The sequence below is a fragment of the Rana temporaria genome, chromosome 5 (assembly GCF_905171775.1).
Source record: "Rana temporaria chromosome 5, aRanTem1.1, whole genome shotgun sequence".
In the NCBI taxonomy this organism is placed as follows: Eukaryota; Metazoa; Chordata; class Amphibia; order Anura; family Ranidae; genus Rana; species Rana temporaria.
Window position 1 is genome coordinate 170,346,792 of NC_053493.1, and position 23,635 is coordinate 170,370,426.

General features: G+C 48.0%; 1 protein-coding gene across 2 annotated transcripts in view; it reads right to left on the reverse strand.

The window, feature by feature from the left end:
- TNS3 (tensin 3) overlaps window positions 1-23,635 on the reverse strand; it is a 395,327-nt gene that overhangs the window by 74,285 nt on the left and 297,407 nt on the right. For both annotated transcript variants that reach the window (XM_040353375.1, XM_040353376.1), the window contains 2 exons: window positions 15,388-15,551; window positions 1,548-1,680 (listed from right to left, as the gene is read on the reverse strand). In XM_040353375.1, the coding sequence (XP_040209309.1) occupies window positions 1,548-1,680; window positions 15,388-15,551 (297 nt within the window). The remainder of the gene's footprint in view (window positions 1-1,547; window positions 1,681-15,387; window positions 15,552-23,635) is intronic.

Consider the following 23,635-nt stretch of genomic DNA (forward strand, 5'->3'; position numbering starts at 1 on the left):
CCCACAGCGACTGCAGATACACAGTTCAATGAGGGCTTGTTTTAAAGGGGTTACTTCACCTTTACCAAAAAACTGCCTATGCAGAAAAGGGGCGTCTGTAGATAAACACAAACTGTGTAGCTCTCACTAAAGTTGAATAATGCCCTTGCAATAAGTGCAGGGAATTTAAATACCTCATGAAGCCTGACTGGAAAACTCTAAGGACGTTGCTAAGAGAGGCCCAGCTGTTCAACTTCATCACAGGAGTGAGTTCTTAAACACTGTGCTCAGAGATATTGCTTCGGGGTAGAGAAAGCACATGTGAGGATGTTTGAATCAGAGAAAGAGCTCACTCCTCTAATGGCGAAGGTGGGCAGTAACAGCTGGGCCTCTGTTTGAAACTTCCTGGGAGTTTTCCAGTTAGGCTGTATGAAGTATGTAAGGGACCTACACCTATAGCAAGGGCATTATTCAATTTTGTTCAAAGCTGCACAGCTTGTTTTTCTCTACAGACGTCCCTTATCTGTACAGGCAGTTTTTTGGTAAAGGTAAATTATGCCTTTAAAGTCTATTTACTATATAACCTAACTTAAGAATAAGTAACTGTTTGATTGTCTAAACCCTGGCCACTGCTCTACCTTAAACCAAACACATATTTTGAGTACAACAGTGCAGCACAACTTGCGGAGGGGGCATTGGTGGACCACAACAACCACCCCAGAAGATTATGTAAAACAAAGCCAATATTTTATAGGCATTTAAAGCATTAATGGTCACCGTGGAGAATCGGGCTGACTGCAATCACTTTACTCTGCATGTTACAGCAACTTGAGCACAGATGCACTTTAGAAACTCATATTATTTATTAGTCACTAGAATCTAGTCTTTTTCACTTCTGCACGGTTTGTGCACTGGACATGGAATTTTAATTTTAATTTTTATTTTTACGTTTTTATTGGGACCCTCCTTTTTGGCACTATTTTCCTAGGGATCCCTGTGTGGACTATATTTACATTTTTATATTTTTTCACCTTTAGCACTTTTGTTATAATCGGAATTATTTCACATTTTTTAGTGTGTGGACATTCAGTCACTGGATATTTATTTATTTATTTATTTATATATCTACACTTTGCACGATTTGTGGATGAAGCATTATATGGACTTTATTTGAAAGAAATGTTATATGCACAGATTTTAAGGTTTGCTATTCAAATAAGACTGTTGTGCTGGTATTAGCACGTTGGTCACACCTATTTCATTATTCTCTCACTCTCAATATCTCCCACATTATGGATATTTTTGTTGGATGGTATTTCGGTTCAGAGTGATACACTTTTAATCATTGCCAGGAGGCGGAGCCTATTTTTTGCTGATTTTATTATAATTTTTTATTATATTATATTTTTGTTGTAAGCGCCATTACATCCCCCATTTTATCATTTATTGTCAGTGTGTGAGCACTATTAGTGGTGGCTGCTGCATATTTATTTGTTCTGTTCTTATCTTGGTTAGGTTGGTTTTGCGCATTAGTTCCCCCTATATTTCATTAATACAATTGTGCTTACCATAAAGTCTTTCTGGTGAAACAGGGAAAGCTGGTGTGGGTGGAATAGCTTCATCAATTTCATTACTGTTTCTTGTGTAACTGAAGAGATTATTCGTGTCATCAGCATCTTCTTGGTAATTAGAAAATGATTCCTTAGAGTAGGAAACAGTACACAATTAATAAGGAGTAGAAAATAATAAGAAATAAAATATGTTGGTTTATTATTAATAACAATAATAATAATAGAGTAAGCAAAAAATTAAGTGTTTCTGTGTATGTAATAGTTAATCCCTTCCCTCCCATAATCTGTAAATTATTGTTACTTAAAAACTATACCCAGTACTGAGAACATGTTAATAAATGCACCCCCTCACACACACGCACACACACCTTTCAAAGCCAGTAGACAACACTTTGAGCCCGGGTATCAGTCAGAGTCATTTGCGATTATGTCATAATATTGTCAACTCTGACACAGTAATTGCATGGAGACTGGAGACCTATTTGACAAAAATGAAAGCCTGCAGATGAACACTGCCATCATCTGAATGCAATGTTTATCTGCAGTCATTCATTTAATGGTGTAGGACAGAGTTTTAAAAACAAGTAATTAAAAAAGAGAACAAAATGTTAAAATAAACAAAATGATCCATGTTTGGTGTCCCCCACCTGTGACAAAGGGTTTGGAAAGTTGAGCTGTGCTGAACCTAGTGGTTATTGTGAGCCACTACCATGGCAACATAGTTACATAGTTAGTCAGGTTGAAAAAAGACACAAGTCAACCAAAAAAGAAATAAAAAATACAATCCCATATACACAAACATACACCCCACCCCACAGTTGATCCAGAGAAAGGCAAAAAAAAACCCAGCAAAGAATGCTCCAATTTGCTACAGCAAGGGAAAAAAATCCTTCCTGATCCCCCGAGAGGCAATTGGATTTCCCTGCATCAACTTTACCTATAAATGTTTGTACCCAGTTATATTATGTACATTTAGAAAATAATCCAGGCCTTTTTTAAAGCAATCGGCTGAGCTTGCCAGAGCCACCCCTGTAGGGGGTCTATTCCACATTTTCACAGTGAAGAAACCTTTCTGTATTTGGAGATTAAATCTTTTTTCCTCTAGATGTAAAGAGTGTCCCCTAGTCCTCTGCGATGACCTTAAAGTAAATAACACCACCAAGTTCACGATATGGACCACTTATGTATTTGTACATGTTAATCATATCCCCCCCTCCCCCCTTAATCTCCTCTTCACAAGAGGGAACAGATCCTATAATCTTTCCATATAGTAGAGCTCCTCCATGCCTCTCATCAGTTTGGTTGCCCTTCTCTGCACTTTCTCCAGTTCCCCGATATCCTTTTTCAGAACCGGTGCCCAAAACTGAACCGTCAAGGCCGGACTAGATTCTGGTTGGGTAACTCCAAATTGCCCGATCCCGTGCAGAAATGCTCATCGAATTCCCCCAAGCTTCAGTATGTGACTGGGAAGCCAAGCTTCTTCCAACAACCAAGTCCCCTGATCCAAAAGGCATCCAGGGCTCTATTGTGAGAACTGTCCACCTCACTTGAATTCCTGACTCCAATCCGCCACATCAGAGAGAGCTCGGACCTTATTGGTCAAATGTATAGGGCAATCTGAAAATTCATCAGAAAATTGAGTTGCAATGGCCTTGAGTGAAGTCGGGCATACTGATTTGAAGGAGGCTACCACTAGACCCACAACATTCAGGCAAAATCATATGGAGGGTTAGATCTTATACTGATGCGTCTGAAAAAGAGTGGCAGAACAGGAGCTTGTCCTGGGTAAGACAGATCCTGGACAGGCATCAAATACTAGGCCCAGATACGCCAAGCTATAAACTGGGTTTAGCTCTAATTTCTGGAAATTAATGATCCATCCAAAGATCTCCAGAATCTGCACTTTGAGTAGGACAATGGGCTTCAAATGTCCTAGTTTCCCACTGTGAGCTAGGGCAGGAGCTAGCACATTAGTAATAACCTGAGGTGCCATGGACAGGCAAAAAAGAAGAGCAACAAAATTGGTAGGGTTGCATGTCCACAGCAAAACGCAGACTGCTGAGGTGGGAAAATGGGGATATGCAAGTACACATCTTTAAAGTCCACAGGGGCCAAAAGGTCTCCTGGCTGAAGCAAGGCAATGACTGACCTGGTAGGTTCCATGTGGAACTTTTGAACCTGTAGGAACCTGTTCAGACTTTTTAGATCAAGAATGGGCAGGATGCCTCCTTTTGTCTTGGGAAAAGGAACCGGTTCAAGTAGATTTACTAGTTTTTGTTGAGAGGAGGGAAATTTGAGGGCATGAAACAGGGTGGAAGCAGAGGCAAAAACTCTAGTTCAGGGGTAGGCAATCCAGGAAAGGGGAGATCTACCTGACCAATATGGGAAAAATCCTAGATCACTAGAAGCCTTTTTAAAAAGTAATAAAACGAATAAAGAGTTCAGTAGACTTTAACATTCGAGTTCAGGAGTAAATAAAAACAGATTTTAGAGGCTAGTAGTAATGCAAGAGTGCACATTTCAGGAATGATGAGGTTCAGAGGTCAGTAGTATGTAAAGCAGAGTTCAGAGATTAGTATTAACACAAAGTGCAGGGATCAGGAATAAGTAACACAAAGTGTATAAGTAGCAGCATGTACTCCCTCTTTCACACATTGAGCTCAGAGATGTCATTGTGGCCCTCAGGGGCCTCACACCCATTATAACCCCAAAACACTCACCTGAGTTACTGTATTTTCATTCACCGAGAAAATAAATAAGAAAACCCAGAGGCAAGAGCTGCCAACCAATATCGTGCACTGTTGGGGTGTGGGTTGTCATATTTCTAGGACACAGCATTCTGGCTCTGCAATCTACCTGTTACATAGCCACGACTGATGGGTATATTGCGATCAAGGATTTGCAGACAACCACTCTAGTTTACAACCCCAGTAAGAAACGCCAAACCTCCAAAATGTCTTAAGACCAAGTGGCAGCAAAGACCAACAGATGTCCTCCCACTCTAAGAAAGGAGGGTGCTCCCTTATGACGAGGGCTTGGCTCCCGGTTTTGAGGACTTGGGAGTTCAAGATATAAGGCAAAACAAGGGTATGGGCTTGGACTTAGAGGTTGAGAGCTTGTAAAAAACAAAAGGAACTTTTTTTCTCTCTGGGATAAAAAGGTTACTGTTACTGCCAGTGACTTCCTCAATATGGGTCCTAAAGTAGTTAACAAAAAGGCATTTACCATCGAAAGGCATCCTTCAATCCCTGTCTAGCATGCATGCTCCGCAATCCACACTTGACCTAAAGGATCCTCTACACCGGGGATATGCAATTAGCAGACCTCCAGCTGTTGCAGAACTACAAATCCCATGAGGCATAGCAAGGCTCTGACAGCCACGAGCATGACACCCAGAGGCAGAGGCATGATGGGATTTGTAGTTTTGCAACATCTGGAGGTCCGCTAATTGCATATCCCTGCTCTACACATTTGAAAAAATAGGATTTTTGTACTCCCCGTAAAATCCATTTCTCTGAGTTCATGGACGGACACAGCAGCCTTTGACCTTAGGGTATTATATCCTTCCTTCCAGGAGAGATTAGGCAGAAAACAGCACTTTAAGTGTTAAAACACTTTCCTCTGGATTTTACGGTGAGTACAGTAGGTGTTTGTGATATTGTGCTTTTAGCACGACAGCGTCGCGCTGATACTCGGCGACAGGGTGCCGAGATCTCGCCGACATCTCACACTCACTGGAATAGTGACAGCACATCCCAGCAAGCGCGTCATAGAAGCGACGGGAGATCCGACTTGGATTCCCGCCAATTCTACACGTGTGCGGCGTTTGTTATGAATCCTGAGGGGGAAGTCCCCGCCGGATTTTAAATAAAAATCCGGCATGGGTCACCCCCTCAGGAGCATACCGGGCCCTTAGGTCTGTTATGGGTTGTAAGGAGAGCCCCCCTACGCCGGAAAAAACGGCGTAGGGGGTCCCCCTACAATCCATACCAGACCCGTATCCAAAGCACGCTACCCGGCCAGCCAGGAAGGGAGTGGGGACGAGCGAGCGCCCCCCCCCCTCCTAAGCCGTACCAGGCTGCATGCCCTCAACATGGGGGGGTTGGGTGCTCTGGGGCAGGGGGGCGCACTGCGGCCCCCCCCACCTCAGAGCACCCTGTCCCCATGTTGATGAGGACAGGGCCCCTTCCCGACAACCCTGGCCGTTGGTTGTCGGGGTATGCGGGCGGGAGGCTTATCGGAATCTGGGAGCCCCCTTTAATAAGGGGGCCCCCAGATACCGGCCCCCCACCCTAAGTGAATGAGTATGGGGTACATCGTACCCCTACCCATTCACCTGCAAGAAAAGTGGTAAAAACACAAATAAACCACACAGTGTATTAAAATATTTTATTTTTCTGCTCCGGAGGCCGCCCCCTGTCTTCTTTATTAGCTCTTTTACCAGGGGGGGCTTCTTCTTTGACGTCTTCGGGTGGGTGGGGGCCGCCGTCTGGTTCTCTTCCACCGCCGGGGGGGGGTGGCTTTTAAAAAAGCCCCCACCCCCCCGGCGGGTTTCCTCCGGCGTCTTCGGCGGGGCTCTTCTTCTTCCGCTATCCCGACGGGTCTTCTCAACTCTCCGGGGTTCTCCTTCTGTCTTCGCCGCTCTCCGTTGTTGACTCGGCGCACCCCGGTTCTTCGTCTCGCTGTCCGGTGTCTTCTTCCGTGATGTACGTCTTCTCCTTCCGTGCTGTGATGAGTTCTTCTTCCGTGCTGTGACGTCATGTTCTTCAAAAACCTGGTAGGTATCACATGGGTAGGTACAGAGCATGATGGGACTGTGAGGCCTATATAGGTCCGATGCAAGGCGCGCATCCGTCATTTCAGCGAGGAGGACCGGCGTGGCAACATCGGGAGAAGGAGAGAAGTGAAGAACATGACGTCACAGCACGGAAGAAGAACTCATCACAGCACGGAAGGAGAAGACGTACATCACGGAAGAAGACACCGGACAGCGAGACGAAGAACCGGGGTGCGCCGAGTCAACAACGGAGAGCGGCGAAGACAGAAGGAGAACCCCGGAGAGTTGAGAAGACCCGTCGGGATAGCGGAAGAAGAGCCCCGCCGAAGACGCCGGAGGAAACCCGCCGGGGGGGTGGGGGCTTTTTTAAAAGCCACCCCCCCCCGGCGGTGGAAGAGAACCAGACGGCGGCCCCCACCCACCCGAAGACGTCAAAGAAGCCCCCCCTGGTAAAAGAGCTAATAAAGAAGACAGGGGGCGGCCTCCGGAGCAGAAAAATAAAATATTTTAATACACTGTGTGGTTTATTTGTGTTTTTACCACTTTTCTTGCAGGTGAATGGGTAGGGGTACGATGTACCCCATACTCATTCACTTAGGGTGGGGGGCCGGTATCTGGGGGCCCCCTTATTAAAGGGGGCTCCCAGATTCCGATAAGCCTCCCGCCCGCATACCCCGACAACCAACGGCCAGGGTTGTCGGGAAGGGGCCCTGTCCTCATCAACATGGGGACAGGGTGCTCTGAGGTGGGGGGGGCCGCAGTGCGCCCCCCTGCCCCAGAGCACCCAACCCCCCCATGTTGAGGGCATGCAGCCTGGTACGGCTCAGGAGGGGGGGGGGGGGCGCTCGCTCGTCCCCACTCCCTTCCTGGCTGGCCGGGTAGCGTGCTTTGGATATGGGTCTGGTATGGATTGTAGGGGGACCCCCTACGCCGTTTTTTCCGGCGTAGGGGGGCTCTCCTTACAACCCATAACAGACCTAAGGGCCCGGTATGCTCCTGAGGGGGGACCCATGCCGGATTTTTATTTAAAATCCGGCGGGGACTTCCCCTTCAGGATTCATAACAAACGCCGCACACGTGTAGAATTGGCGTGAATCCAAGTCGGATCTCCCGTTGCTTCTATGACGGCTCTGTATCCATCGCGGCAAGCCAGCTCGGCGCTGGCTCCCGCGATGGGGCTCGTAGGTGCTCAATCTCGCTGAGAAAGAGAGCGAGATTGACACAAAATCGGGTTCACCTACTGTACAAAAATCCTATTTTCTCTTCCGTTCATGGACGGACACAGCAGCCTTTGACCTTAGGGACGTCCCCAAGCAGTGTAAAAAAAATTTGAGGGGTGGGAAAACAACACAGCAAACCAAGCTACACCCCAAACAAAAACCGGAGTTTCTCAACGGAGGAACTCCAACCTTAAACTGCTGCCTGTAACACCTTGAGGCCGAAGGAGGCATCCGAAGATGCACTCACATCCACCTTGTAAAATTTTGAGAAGGTGTGGATTAACGACCAGGTCGCTGCCTTACACACCTGTAACACAGATGCTTGATGATGGAAAGCCCAAGAGGCACCGATCGCCCTGGTCGAATGCACCGTAACTTGAAAGGGAGTCGCCCGCCCCTTCAGGGCATAGGCCTGAAGCACAACCTGTCTGATCCACCTAGAAATGGTGGCCGACGAGACCGCCAGACCTTTTTTAGGACCATTCACCAACACGAACAGTGAGTCCGACTTCCGGAACGGAGCCATAGCAGATAAGTACACATGTAGGGCCCGAACCACATCCAGGGAATGTAAAGTGGCCTCCTTCGAGTTTTTCGGCCAGGGACACAAGGATGGTAACACATTGTTACCTCATTAATGTGAAAAGCCGAAACGACCTTTGGGAGAAAAGATGTCTGCGGCCACAGCACCACCTTATCCTCATGGATGACCAAGTAGGGAGCCTTGCAGGACAAGGCCGCCAGTTCAGACACCCGTCTGATGGAGGTAATTGCTACCAGAAAAACCACCTTCTGTGACAGAGTTAACAAAGGGATCTTCTGAATGTCCTCAAAGGGAGCTTGTTGAAGCACTGAGAGGACTAAATTCAGGTCCCATGGGGGCAGTGGAGGACGCATAGGAGGGGCCACATGCCGGACCCCCTGCACAAACGTACGCACCAAGGAGTGCGCTGCCAAGGGTCGCTGAAAGTAAACAGCTAGAGCCGAAATCTGACTCTTAACCGTACTCAAGGCAAGAGCCTGATCCACCCCCCGCTGTAAGAACAGCAGAATCCGGGACATCACGTATGTACGGGAGTGCCATTTCATCTCTTCACACATAGAGATGTAGGCTTTCCACGTACGATGGTAAATTCTTTGTGAAGTAGACTTCCGTGCACGCAGCATGGTAGAGACCACCGAGCCTGACAGGCCCCGGTCTTTCAGTACCTGGCTCTCAACAGCCACGCCGTTAAAGCCAGCGACTGTAAAGCAGGGTGGAAGATGGGACCCTGCGACAGAAGATCTTCTCTCAGGGGTAGACGCCAAGGGGCGTCTGCCACCAGACGCACCAGGTCCGTGTACCAGGAGCGGCGCGGCCAATCTGGGGCGATCAGGATTGTTGGAATCCCTTCGGTTTCCACTCTGCGCAGCAGGCGAGGAAGAAGCTTCAGAGGAGGGAAGGCGTAAATTAGGCGATAGTGACCTCAAAGTGCCACCAACGCGCCTGACGCGTCCGCCCACGGGTCCTTCGACCTGGCCACGAACCGTGGCACCTTCCGATTGAAACGGGACGCTAGAAGGTCCACGTTTGGAGTGCCCCACTTTTGGCACAGACTCTGAAACACCTCCGGGTGGAGTGACCACTCTCCTTGGTCTAGTGTTTGGCGACTTAGGTAGTCGGCTTGCCAATTCTGTACTCCCGGAATGTACACGGCCGACAGAGCCGGAACGGACCTTTCGGCCGACCGAAGGATGTGCGCGACCTCCATCGCTGCAGCTGAGCTCCGTGTGCCTCCCTGATGATTGATGTACGCCACGGCCGTGGCGTTGTCGGACTGGATCCTGACCAGTCGGTCCCGCAGCTCCAGGGACCACCTGGCAAGGCACAACTTGATTGCTCGGAGCTCCAGTACATTGATTGGAAGGTGGGACTCCTGAGTCCAGCGCCCCTGGGCTGACTGGGTGCTCCAAACGCCATCCCCAGCCGGAGAGGCTGGCATCCGTCGTGACCACTGTCCAATGGCACGGCAGAAACGACTTCCCGGTCCGAAGCACCGGAGACGTCAGCCACCACACCAGGGAGGACTTGACCAGATGACTCATCTGAATCTGGTAATCCAGAGATAAAGGGAGCTTGTCCCAACGTGACAGAATTTCTTTCTGTAGCACTCGGGTGTGGAATTGGGCATACAGAACTGCCACGAAAGAGGCCACCATCAGACCCAAAACCCTCATGCAGAATCGAAGAGATGACCACTTCTGGGTCGACAACTGCTGCACCGCAGATCGCAGTGTCTGAAGTTTCTCTGTTGGGAGAAAAACTCTCGCCTCTGTGGAATCCAGGATTAACCCCAGGTATTCCAGTCGCTGAGACGGAACCAAGACTGACTTCTGGATATTCAGAAGCCAGCCGAACTCGGAGAGTCTGACACGTGATAGACACGGTCCTTCTAACTCTGAGCTTGAGGAAGCTCTCAGGAGAAGGTTGTCCAGATATCCTACGATAGCGATCCCGTGCTGCCTCAGCAGGGCTAGGATCGGTCGAGCACCTTGGTGAAAACCTGTGGTGCCGAGGCCAGGCCAAACGGGAGGGCCACAAATTGAAAATGGTCCTCCCCGATCGCAAAGCGCAGAAACCTCTGGTGCTTTGTGCATATGGGAACATGTAGGTATGCGTCCATGATATTCAAGGACGCCAGAAAGTCCCCCTGATGGAGCGCTGCCACCACCGAGCAAATCGACTCCATCCTGAATTTTTGCACTTTGACAAAACAATTGATGGCCTTGAGGTCCAGGATTGGACGGACCCCTTCCTTCTTGGGGACTACAAACAGATTGGAGTAAAACCCCTGAAACCGTTCCATCGAGGGAACCGGCACAATCACTCCCCTGACCAGAAGATCCTGGACAGCCCCTGACAGATCCTTCCGGCGATCCGGAGGAAGCTGGAGGTTGGAAGGAAAAAAATGTTTGGTGGACAAGAGAGAAACTATCTTGTACCCCGAGGAAACTACTTCGCAAACCCAACGGTCGGAAAGAAGAGACCTCCACCGAGCCGCGAATTCGCGAAGCCGGCCCCCCACCCGAGACACGGGCGGGGCAGACCTTCATGCGGAAGCAGGTTTGTCCGCAGGCTTGTTAGGCTTGCGGTACCAGGTGCGCTTCTGCCCTGCAGCGGGGGTCTTAGCACCTTGAAAACCTTTTCCTGCCGCACTGGCTGGGTGAAAAAAATGCTTGGGGGTAGTAACAGAGGGCCCTTGCTTACAGCCAGGCTCCTTGCCCTTCCCAGACTGTGGGAGCAGTGTGCTCTTACCACCTGTGGCATCCTTTAGGATGTCATCCAGGGACACCCCAAAAAGCCGTTCACCCTTAAAGGGTAAATCCACCAAGGCCTTCTTGGAGGACTGGTCCGCAGACCAACACTTCAGACACACAAGGCGGCGTAGTACCACCGCGTAGGCGGAGGCCCTGGAAAGCAAGGGGAGCGTATCCAGGGCCGACTCACAGACAAACTTCAGACCCTGAACCAACTGGTCAGCCAGGTCCACACATGTCTCGGAAGCACCCTGCGCCTCCAGCTCCTGTAGCAAAAACTTTGCCCGTTAGGTAAGTGTCTGCGACACCAGAGTCCCGGCCAAAACAGGTCTTACGGCCGAACCCACTACTGTGAACATGGAGCGGGCCACAGCCTCCACTCTCCTGTCTGCGGGGTCCTTAAAGGCGGGAGCCCCTTCCACAGGCAACGTTGTGACTTTGCTCAATCTGGACACGGGAGGGTCCACTGACGAAGGAGAGACCTACTTTTTTTTTTTAAAAGTCCTCCTCAAAGGGATAACGGGTCGCAAAGTATTTTGGAACAGCAAAAACTTTCTGCGGCGTATCCCATTCCTTGTATAACAACTTGTCCAAATCCTCAAGTTTCTGAGTATCCCGCACCGCAGAGATAAGAGCTCCAACAAATTCCTTATCATGCACTGACCCTGAAGCAGAGTCATCCTCAATGTCCACGTGGGTTAAGCCTGCATCATCTGACATGACAGAACCAGAGCCAGACGCAATAGCAGGGCCTGATTCTGTGTCAGAGACATCCCCAGAAGCAGGCTCGGGAGGGGGCGCTTTTTACCCCCCTTCTGGCCACTAGTCGCTTCAATCCTAGCGAGAAATGCCTCAAGGACTGCCATCATAGCCTCTACAGAGGCGGCAGGGGCATTAAGGGTTAACTCAGGCATTGCTGGGGTAGAAGCTCCTGGTTCAGGCTCCATGTTACACCCACCGCTAAAATAAAACACTGGTCACCTCCCGGCTGCAAAACAGAAGGCAGGGGACCCCCAGGGAACTGACCACCCCACCCGGTTGCACTGTGAGCTGAAGCGCTGAGAAGTGCTGGCTGCACTGCGCTGTCCCTCAGGGAGAGATTTGCGGTCTTTTGCTGCGGTATTTAAGGCACTAGAGGCCAAGACTTTTCCAAGATGGCCACCGTCTGAGGTAAAAAATACTATGCGGCTACAAGAAAATGGCCGCCGAACAATGCAAACCGCGTCCGCGGCAAAAAACACGGCCAGCACATACAGCAACTCCCCAAACGCAACAAAAAAAACACAGCACCCCACAACACAGTCCCCGGTAGCGAGAGAACCCCAGGAGGGCCCCCACCCTTACAGCCGCCACCCAGCATGGGAAAGGAGGGAGAGGAAGGGAGAGAGGAAAGCAGGACGAACCCTCATTCGACCTCCCCAGGGAAGCACCAGCCATACCACCTTGCCAGGGCAAGGGGCCTAGTTACCCGTCCTGCGACCACCGGCTGGAGGCATTCCTGACAGAACCAACGTCCGCTAAACAGCATGGCTGTCGGCCAGACACACTGTGACAAGGCCATAGAGACCGGTCATATGTGTGCCCTGGAACATGTAGTTCCCCAGCCACCCCTGGAGAAATGGGGCATGTCGTGGACGACCCAGAGGTGAGCTGAGGGCCGTCACACGCTCGATGGCTGAACATGGGGGGACTACAAGAGTCAAGACCCAGCCTGTCACCCAGTCGGCAGTTGATAGTAGAATCTCAGGATTCAAAAATGCAGGAACAAACCAAAATAAAAGCGAAAAAATTGCAAAAAAACTCCAGGGACTCCAGAAGGCCATGTCTCTCCTGACGTTAGGCAGAAAAAAACTGGAGCTGCTGAGGCAGAGTGTGGGTTATACCCGGGGGACCACGCCCCCTGGGAGGAGCTGTACTGAGGAAAGTGTTTTAACACTTAAAGTGCTGTTTTCTGCCTAATCTCTCCTGGAAGGAATGATATAATACCCTAAGGTCAAAGGCTGCTGTGTCCGTCCATGAACGGAGGAGAAAGTGTGTCGGCCAAACTGTCCATGCTAAAGTGTGAGGCCACAGGTAGAATCCAGATGGATCTGAGAGATCCAAGCCATGTGTTAGTGAAAACAGCAAAAGTCTAGTAGACCGACATGGTCTCAAAAGCAGGTTGCATAGGTAGACCTGACAAAAAATTAGGCCTTGAAGAAGGTGTTCCTAAACCTTTTGTCTACAGAGTCCTTAAAAACAAGGACATCCTTGAAATCTCAAATCGGAGCCCCCTTTACAGCAGGTTCCCCCCTTTATATCAGGTGTCCTTACCAGAGTCCCCCTATACATCAGGTGTCCCAATCAGAGTCCCCCTTTCCCACCTTTGGACTGGCCGGGATTAGTCAGAGGACCTGCAAGTGAAGGCACAGGACCTGCCAATCACACACCACAGCAGGGAACAATGCTATAGAAGGAGTGTTCAGGGCGCAGTGCTCAGCACCCCAAGGATTTTCTAAAATAAGCCAATAGAGCTTCTTGTTTGCATCCAGATGATTGCAAACACGTCTTGCTTCCCATAGCAGCTGTGTGTACGGCACCCTGCACACACTTAGGCCTCTTTCACACGGGACGGATTTGTGATGATTCGCCCCGTGAACCTCCGCTTGCTCAGCAGGGATCGCTCCGTTGATCCCTGCTGAGCCGGCGGAAGACAGGGTGGTCCCTGCACACTGTGCAGGGACCACCCTGTCAGATCTTCGCTCTCTCCTATGGGGGGGATCAGATTAACATGGACCGTCTGTCCGTGTTCACCCGATCCGATGACGGATGGACAAATAGGGTTTTCCTCCGTCTGCAGAATCAGAGAATTGCGGACCCGGATGAGATTGGGTGTCAGTGGATGTTCATCCGCTGACACCAGCAATCTCATTGGGATCAATGTATGCCCCTTTTTCATCCGTGCACGCATGGATGAAAAAGTGGATATACGGTCCGCCCATGTGAAAGGGCTCTTAAAGAGCCATTATTTTATTTTTTCAGTGACTGCAGCACGTCATGCTTCCCATACACCTCTATGTCCGGCATCCCGCTTGCACGTAAAGGGCCAGTATTTATTTTTTATGATGATGAGCTTTGGTGGGGCAGAACCTTTGCACCCCCTATGGGCAAATCGCCACTGGCCGGCAGCGCTGATTATGTATTCGGACAGTGGGGAATACAATAACACGGCAAGAGGGAGGAGTCCACCATCCACCTCAAATGTGTGGATAGGGGAATTGGGTCAGGTGAAAAAATTCAACGGACTCATGTATGGACTGCCTAAAAAATGTTATATGGGGGCTGTTCCTGCAGCTTTTTTTTTGCCTTTGTCCAGTCACCTGCGGGTAGCTGCATATAACTCACTCTTAAGGCTAAAGATCTTATGTCCTGTATTGTTTAAATGATGATTTTTTTGTTTACATTTTTGCACATTTGTCAGCCTATAGTTAAAATCGTAGGACTTTTATTAAAACAACAGACCAAATAAAAAGATTTTATGTCCTTAAAGTGGTTGTAAAGTCACATATAGTACCGTTTATTCTTTTATCCTCTCTGTTTTAGGAACATAATAAATACAGTGTGTGTGTTTTAAAAAAATTATAAAGCTAAACTCCTTCTTTGCCCAGCTCTGCTGTGTGGTCACATGTCCTCTTTGCTCTCCTTCACGATCCAAGGAATACAGTGGGAGGGGTTGAGATTCCCCTCTGACGTATACAAGCTAGCAGAGGGAGGAAATGTGACCATAAAGCAGCCCTTGGCAAAGAAGGTATTTAGCTTTAGAATAAAAAAAACACACATTGTACTTAGTTCCTGAAACAGAGAGTATAAAAGTACATAATAGATGTTACTTTAAATGTTACCAAAGAAAAGGAGCAGCTGCAGCACAAAATTTAATCAAGGCAGATGGAGAGGGAAGGGTCAGGGAGGAGATCGGCTTCACAGTTTACACACAGACCACAGAAATGACAGGGAGAGAGAGGGAGGGGAAGGAGGGAGAGATGCAGAGACGCCGAATACATAGCAAAACAGAGGCACATAATCTGACCATGCTATCAGGGAGCAGCAGCCATGGTAAGCGTGGTCAGTACACACAGGGGAAGACAGGAAGGATCAACCAGGTATTGTAGAACATAGAAAGAGCCAATTGACATGCTGTTTCTCGTACCTAAAAGGGACAGGAGCATTTTTTTGGGGTTTCAACCACCAGCAAACATTTCTGCATTCACCCTAAACCCCCTCAGCATAAACTGCTGTATACATTTCTGAATGATATTATAAAACTTTGTGCTACATGCAATGCAACTTAAAAAATAAATAAAAACAAATAATTCATGCCATAACAATCTTCTGGTGGAATTTCCTAGGCATTTCCAGCATAAGTGGGAAGGGCTACCTGACAAATCTAGGTACATGCTACCCTCCCCTCCTGATTTTTTTTTTAAATAATTGCATAAGATTTTTTTCTGGTGGTGACTTGAACATCTGAGAGTAAACATGAACTAAACAATACCAGGATAGATACCTCTCTAGACTGTAAATGCTCCATCGTAGTAAAAGATCTAGAAATGGACTCTTCTTCAGGACTCCTCTTCCATTCATATCTTTTATATGGAGAATGTGGGGTATTATCATACATACCAAGGCTATGCTTTCTGCTGCTAGCCAATGAAGTTTTGGATTGTAAGCCTGTGAATATAAGCAAATTAAATAGTTGTATTAAGTTTAAAAGCAGTGATAGCATTACACTTAATAATGGAAAAGTACCTTCATATAGTTTCAGCATATATAAGAGGAAATCTGTAATTATCCATAATCGCCATGCTAAGGTAATTTTAAAACGTTTACCAGTTAATGGTCACTGCAGACAGATGTCTCTTCATATATAGAACATATGGGGGTAGCCAATGCTATATACAGTTGTGCTCAAAAGTAGGGTTGCACCGATACCTTTTTTTTTTTTTTTAACACCGAGTACTAATACTTCCCCCCCCCCAAGTACTCGTCGATACCAATTAATGATACCCATCACCCAGGAAAGGTAGGTACAGGGGTGGTTTGGGAAGTGGGGGTTGTTAGGGAGTTGGGTGAGGCTGGGGTGAAATAGGGATTGTGGGGTGAGCGTTAGGATTGATAAGGCTGTGATCGCTGGGGGGGGGGGGGAGAGGATGGGGATGGGAGGGTCATTGGGAGACACGGGGGCAGAGGTGACAGCTGGTGGAGGGAAGGAGGATGCAACACAGGGAGGGCACAGCACAGGAGGGAAAAGCACAGGGGGTTAGGAGGGCATGGCTCAGGTGCAGTACAGAGTGCAGGGTTTAGGGCACATTACATACAGAGTGCAGTGTTTAGGGCCCATTACATACAGAGTACAGGGTTCAGTTCTCCTCCACCACTCCTTTCCACTGCATTCTCATTTACATGAACCCCCATCCACCCCTCCTCAGCTCTGACTTGTGTTCACACCTCCTCTACTGCCTTTCATCTTCTCAACCCTTCCTTAAAAGATACACCCTGCACATGCCTTGCCGTTGTACCCGGCCAGCTCTAACACAGACATCCCCCATTGCAAACACTGCCTCTCAGCAGCCAGATCATCCGGGGAAGTCGGCCTCCAGGCATCAAAGTCAGAGAACGTGCAGCCTACCTCTCACCCCTGACAGTACTGCCTGGCGTGCCAGCATCTCCTTTTTCACCGCACTGCACTCAGGGAGAAAAGCTTTTAAAAAGCCCCTATCCTCGTACAGATTTAGCTGATAGGCTGGGACTGATGTTGTGTCCAGTTCAGGTCTGAGGTCACTTCTGGTATCGGAGCATTTTTGCCAGTATGCGTGAAAATGCCTAGAATCAGTATTGGTGTAACCCTATTTAAAAGTTTTCAGAGAATTGGTAATATACAGTAGGTACCATTTTCAAAGAAAACATGAGTGAGCAGGCAAAACATTTATTTTATTTCTTATGGGATTCATATTCAACAGTAGGGCATAACAGAATGGCACAATCATAAAACAAAACATGGTATAGCTGCCCATTTGTATTTTGTAAATTTTAGTGCAGCGCTATCCACTCACATATAATTAAATTATTTAACAAATATCAACACAGTGACCAAAAAATTATATATTTAAATGTCCATAAGTCATTTGAGAAAGCCAATTGCAGGCAATATGCGTGTAGAGGGGAGGAGCTAAGCCCGCAACATCATGGACGTCCTGTATCTTTGCGACATGCTTTTTATCTTTTTTTACTCTTGTAAGTGCAATATTTTAAAGGGGATTTTGAAATAAATGTTTGAAATAGAAAGCAATATGTTTCTTGCATGAAAACTAACCATTTCCTGGAGGAAAGTGTCATGTCTGAGTTGTCCAAACAGGCTGGAGCAGGTGATTTGATATCGAAGTGGAGAGAAAGGAGGGAGCTTACATTCAGAGCTTTTTTGGCACATTGTTAAGGTGAGCAGGCATACCAGCTGGTGGAGGTGTGCACAGATTATTACATTGTGAGAGAAGCATTGCGGTGGAATTTATCACACAACAATTAAAGCTACAAATACTGCAGCTGCTGACTTTTAATAAATGGACACTTAACTGTCCAGGGTGCCCGCGATGTCGGCAGTCGAAGCCGAGCAATTGCTCGTCTCTCGGCTGCCCCCGCCACTATCCTCGGTGAGGGAATCAGGAAGTGAAGGGTTGAGCCTTCACTGCCCGGTTCCCTACTGCGCATGGGCGAGTCACGTCCTCACTGGTCCCCGCTGTGTTCTGGGACCTGTGTGTTTCCCAGAAGACAGCGGTGGGGGTGGCGTGACTATTCCTGTAAGTGGGTGCAAATACCTGTATTATACAGGTATCTGCACCCCCTCCCCCCTAAAAGGTGCCAAATGTGACACCGGAGGAGGGGAGGGTCCGAAAAGCGGAGGTTCACTTTTTGTGTGGACCTCCGCTTTAAGAAGTTACAGAAACTGTTTTATATTTTATACAAACTTTTGGAATATTATTTGAATTATGGACATTTGAATATAATTTTTTGGTCACTGTGTTGATATTGGTTTACGAATTTAATTATATGTGCGTGGGTAGCGCTGCACTGTTTATAAAATACATATTCTTGATGGTGGAGTGATACACTGGGAGTGTTCAGCAGCTGCAGACTATTTAATTGCACATTTTTTTTTTATATATTATCTTTATTTTACAAATTTTCCATTTTACACAAATATACATAAAAAAGCACAAATTATGGGTATCCTGTAAACGCTTCTGTATTACATTGCAGTTTTCCATATTTTCATTGGTTCATACTTCTATATCTTAAACATACAGTCTAAAATGTTCTCAATATGTATCTATCCAGGATCCCTATAGTCCAGGCTCAAACAAACTGACAATATGACTCCAAATAGCCCCTACCCATGTGTGACGGTAGTAGAATGATATCCCCGTCAAACATTCCCTTCTTCCCATAAAGAAAATCACCCCAATATTCCACGAGGAGGAATATTCCTGGAATCGCCCAAAAAGCCACACATGAGCCAAGCTTACTGCTGGAACAAGACACTTTAATGGCAGCATGCTGCTAGGTATATATGCAGTTTACAAGCTAAATCCTCAAAGAACAATGAAATCTCCACCCCCTTTCCACACACAGTGGGGGCTCTCATACAGATTATAGGCAGACACTTCGGCGCCGACTCTGAAGACACATTTCTTTAGATAATGACATCAGTGAAGGTAATTACTAGTTGTAACAGAATATGTTATCTAGACAGCTTGGCCCCGCATATAGAAGAGGTAATTACCACAATGAAGCAATCAGAATAATTAACATGAGCCCCTTCTAATCACAGTAAACAGTAAACACAGGGCTTCTTCACACAACACACTAGATCAATTACCCTTTAACATACACAGCAATTACTAGCAGGGAGAATTAACTGAAGCATATCCTTCACACCATGCCCAACCCCCCAAAAAAGGTTCTGCTACGATAAAGCTCTATATATATTCTGCTGTCGCTGCCGAGGTTCTGAACTCCTTCTATTGTTGCCAGTTCTTTAGACTTTGTTCTCTATTACCTGCTTCTGTCTTTATCATCCTCTCCAGGGACTGCATCTCGCCCATCTCACACACCCATTCCCCAATTGAGGGCTCTACCGCCTTTCTCCAGTTTCGAGCCATTACTGTACGTGCTGCTGTTAGCATGTGCCTTAAAATATTTCTTTATGGCCTTTATGAAGCCCAGAATCATTGACAATACACAACATCTGACTTCACAGTGAGTCCTGCAATTCTTCGATATATATTATAAATTTAAGACCAAAACGCCAACACCCCTGGACAGTAATACCATATATGTGACATTGTGCCTCTTGCATATTGGCATCTCCAACAAACTTCATCATTTTCCATGTTAACTTTATGCATATCTACAGGGCATCTATATCCTCTTGCTAAGAATTTATAGTTCCTTTCCTGGTGTCTACTAGATAAAGATAATTGATGTGTCAGTTGGAAGGATCTTTACCAGTCCGATCTGGGGATATTAATCCCCAGTTCTTGTTCCCACCTAGATATACAAGATGACTCTTGTTCTATATTTTTTGGAAGCAAATGTCTGTATATTGTAGATAGGGCATGGCCTGGTCTTTGTTACTGTAATAGTAATTGCTCAAATTCTGTTAATGGCCTTTCCAATGTACATTTTTTTGTTAAAGACTTTTAATTGCACATTTGCACAATAATTTTATTTATTGTATTCTTTAAGCACATAGCACTTTGTGGCGCTGATTGACCTTTGCACAATAGCTGCCCATTTGTCTTGGCAAAATGTCTCCAGGTCATGCAACATTTTTGGTGGTCCTGCATGATGGTGAACTATCACCTTGTAAAACAATCCATTCAGTTTAAAATAGAAATGAAAGCCAAAACATTTGTGTATAGCTATAAACACATTATGAATCCCCCCCCCCTCCCTTTTTTATACAGTAAGGGCTAGATTCACAGAACACTTACGCTGGCGTATCTACAGATAAGCAGCGTAAGTGAACAGATGCGCCGTCGTATCTATGCGTCCTATTCTCTACTAGATACGCCTGAATTCTGGCCTCATCCGACCGACGTAAGTCTCCTACGCCGTCGGATCTTGGGGGCATATTTACGCTGGCCACTAGGGGCACTTCCGTTAATTTACGCGCCAAATATGTAAATGACCTACATACGCCTATTCACGCACTTACTTGCGTCCGTCGCTGTAATCTACGCCGTTTACATAAGGCGTACGCCCGTCGTAAAGTTATCCCTGCTATAGGTGGCGCAACCCATGCAAAGGTATGGACGTCGGAACAGCCGTTGAATTTTACGTTGTTTATGCAAGTCGTACGGGAATGGGGCTGGGCGTAGGCTACGTTCACGTCAAAAGCATTGAGCCGACGTATCTTAGGGAGTATATGCGATGTGATTAAGAGCATGCGCACGCTTACGCCGACCATATTATGCTACGCCACGGAAACGTACGGGGCGAGTGCTTTGTGAATACTGCTCTGGGCGCGCCGTTGGCGTAGCGTATATTCGATACGCTACGCCGGCAAAACTATGCGCCGAGCTACCTGAATCTAGCTCTACGTGATCACATTCCCTCTGTTCTCAGCTGCATAAGAGCTGGGGGAGGATAAATAGCATCACACTGCTCTTCACAGTGAATGGTTGTGTGGGGGGGTGTCAGGACAAGTCTGATTATTGAAAGAGGACAAAGGCTTCTTTCTGGCAACTTGATCATGCAGCTCATTCTTGTTAAAGTATCGTTCGATTGTGCTCCTTAAAACAACCACACCATCTTTTTCCAAAGCAGCCTGTATTTCTCCTGAATTTACCTTTGGGTTTTTCTTTATATCCTGAACAATTCTTGTGGCATTTGTGGCTGCAATCTTTCTTGGTCTATCAAACCTTGGCATGGTACCAATAGATCCCTGAATTTTCCACTTCTTAATAAGTGATTGAACAGTTCTGACTGGCACATTCAAGGCTTTGAAAATCTTTTTATATCTTTTTCCATCTTTATAACGTTTCATTACCTTGTTACGCAAGTCTTTTGACAGTTCTTGTCTGCTCCCAATGGCTCTGCATCTAGCCTGATCAGTGCATCCATGTAAGAGCTTACAAACTCATTGCCCATTTATACACAGACACTTATTGCAATTTAAAAGCCACAGATGTGGGAAATTAAATTTATTTAATAATTAATTTAATTGCCATTTTAACCCGTGTGTCAATCACTTTGTGTGTCTGTGCCAAGACCAAACATTCCAGGGCATTTAAACTTTTAATAAAGTGTGAACATCCATCCATTGAGGTGAGGGCACGGAGAGCACTGTGGCGATTGGGAAGAAGTGGTTTTGAAGATTTCATCCAGCTGAAAGTCACAATTATTCACTTTTTACGAACTGTCACCACGTCAATATGCTTTAATCATTTTGGACTATTTTTTGTTAAGTGGTTATTTTATTTTACACTTATTTTATCAGTTGTGATACACTTTATATGTGAGACCTCTCACAGTCAACACCCACTTGTTCTGTGATCATTTGTGACAGCTTTATTGGCGGTTGAACCTTGTCATAAATTTACATTGCATTTTTTGGATTATGTCCTTTAAAGAGTTCCGGCCACAATTTCACTTTTTAAATATAAATACCCCTGTAATACACAAGCTTAATGTATTCTTGTAAAGTTAGTCTGTAAACTAAGGTCTGTTTTGTTAGGTTGTTACAGCATTTAGACACTTTATAAAATAGAAATTGACTGGGGCCATCTTAAGTGTGGGCATTTTGAAGCCAGACTGTATGACTTCCTGGATTTCAGCCTTCCAGATCTCGCACATGCTCAGTGCTACACCAGCAGTGTAATAGGTTTTAGATCAGGTTTCAATAGCAACAGGAGTGTCAGAGGAAGTTGCCGCCCCTTATTTATGCAAACCTCTCCACCTCTCCTCCCCTCCTCCTTCCAGGAACCAGTAAATATACTAAATAATTTGTTCCTGTGCAGATATATCTACATAACAAAATTATATATATATATATATATATATATATATATATATATATATATATATATATATATATCTTGTTATATATGTAGTGTGTATACATATACTAGACATGTGCACTGTCAATAAATTCATTTTGTTTAGTTCCGTTTCGCATTAGCCGTTATTTCGTATTTTGTGCCCGAAACTCACTTCGGATTCGAACGCTCATAATGAGCACAGCAGGAGTACAGCCACAGGAAGTCAGCACAGAACAGGGATGGTGGGAACCCTTCATGAGGGGTTCCCACCATCCCTGCACTGACTTCCTGTGGCTATACTCCTGCTGTGCTCATTATGAGGGGTTCCCACCATCCCTGTGCTGTATCGGCCCCAGCACCACGCATCGGCCCCCAGCACCACGCATCGGCCCCCAGCACCCCGCATCGGCCCCGGCACAGCACCCTGCATCGGCCCAGGCACAATGCATCGGCCCCGGCACAGCAACCCGCATCGGCCCCCGGCACAGCAACCCGCATCGGCCCTGGCACAGTACACTGCATCGCCCCGGCACCCCGCATCGGCCCCCGGCACAGCAACCCGCATCGGCCCCGGCACCCCGCATCGGCCCTGGCACAGCACACTGCATCGGCACCCCGCATCGACCCCGGCACAGCACCCCGCATCGACCCCGGCACCCCGCATCGGCCCCGGCACAGCATCCCGCATCGGCCCCGGCACAGCACCCCGCATCGGCCCCGGCACCCCGCATCAGCCCCTGTACCCCGCATCGGCCCCGGCACAGCACCCTGCATCGGCCCCCGGCACAGCAACCCGCATGGGCCCCCGGCACAGCACCCCGCATGGGCCCCGGCACAGCACCCCGCATGGGCCCCGGCACCCCGCATCGGCCCCCGGCACCCTGCATCGGCCCCAGCACTCCGCATCGGCCCCCGGCACCCCGCATCAGCCCCTGTACCCCGCATCGGCCCCGGCACAATGCATCGGCCCCGGCACAGCACCCTGCATCGGCCCCGGCACCCCGCATCGGCCCCGGCACAGCACCCCGCATCGGCCCCCGGCACAGCAACCCGCATCGGCCCCGGCACCCCGCATCGGCCCCGGCACCCCGCATCGGCCCCGGCACAGCACAATGCATCGGGCCCGGCACCCGCATCGCCCCTCGGAACAGCAACCCGCATCGGCCGCCGGCACAGCAACCCGCATCGCCCCGGCACCCTGCATCGGCCCTGGCACGGCACCCCGCATCGGCCCCGGCACCACAGCACACATATTTACCCCCCTATCCTCCACAGCAGCCATATATACACCCCCCATCCTCCACAGCCAATAAATACAACCCCCATCCTCCATGGCAGGCCTATATACACCCCCCCATCCTCCACAGCCAATAAATACATTGCCCATCCTCCACAGCAGCCCTATATACACCCCCCTTCCTCCACAGCCAATAAATACACCCCCCATCCTCCACAGCAGCCATATATACACCCCCCCATCCTCCACAGCCAATCAATACCCCCCCCATCCTCCACAGCAGCCCTATATACACCCCCCTCATCCTCCACAGCCAATAAATACACCCCCCATCCTCCACAGCAGCCCTATATACACCCCCCCCCTCATCCTCCACAGCCAATAAATACATCGCCTATCCTCCACAGCCCATCCTCCCGCCTCCACCTGTCTCCAGTGCGCTGATACAGATCATCAGGCAGACAGATCTGTCTGATAGA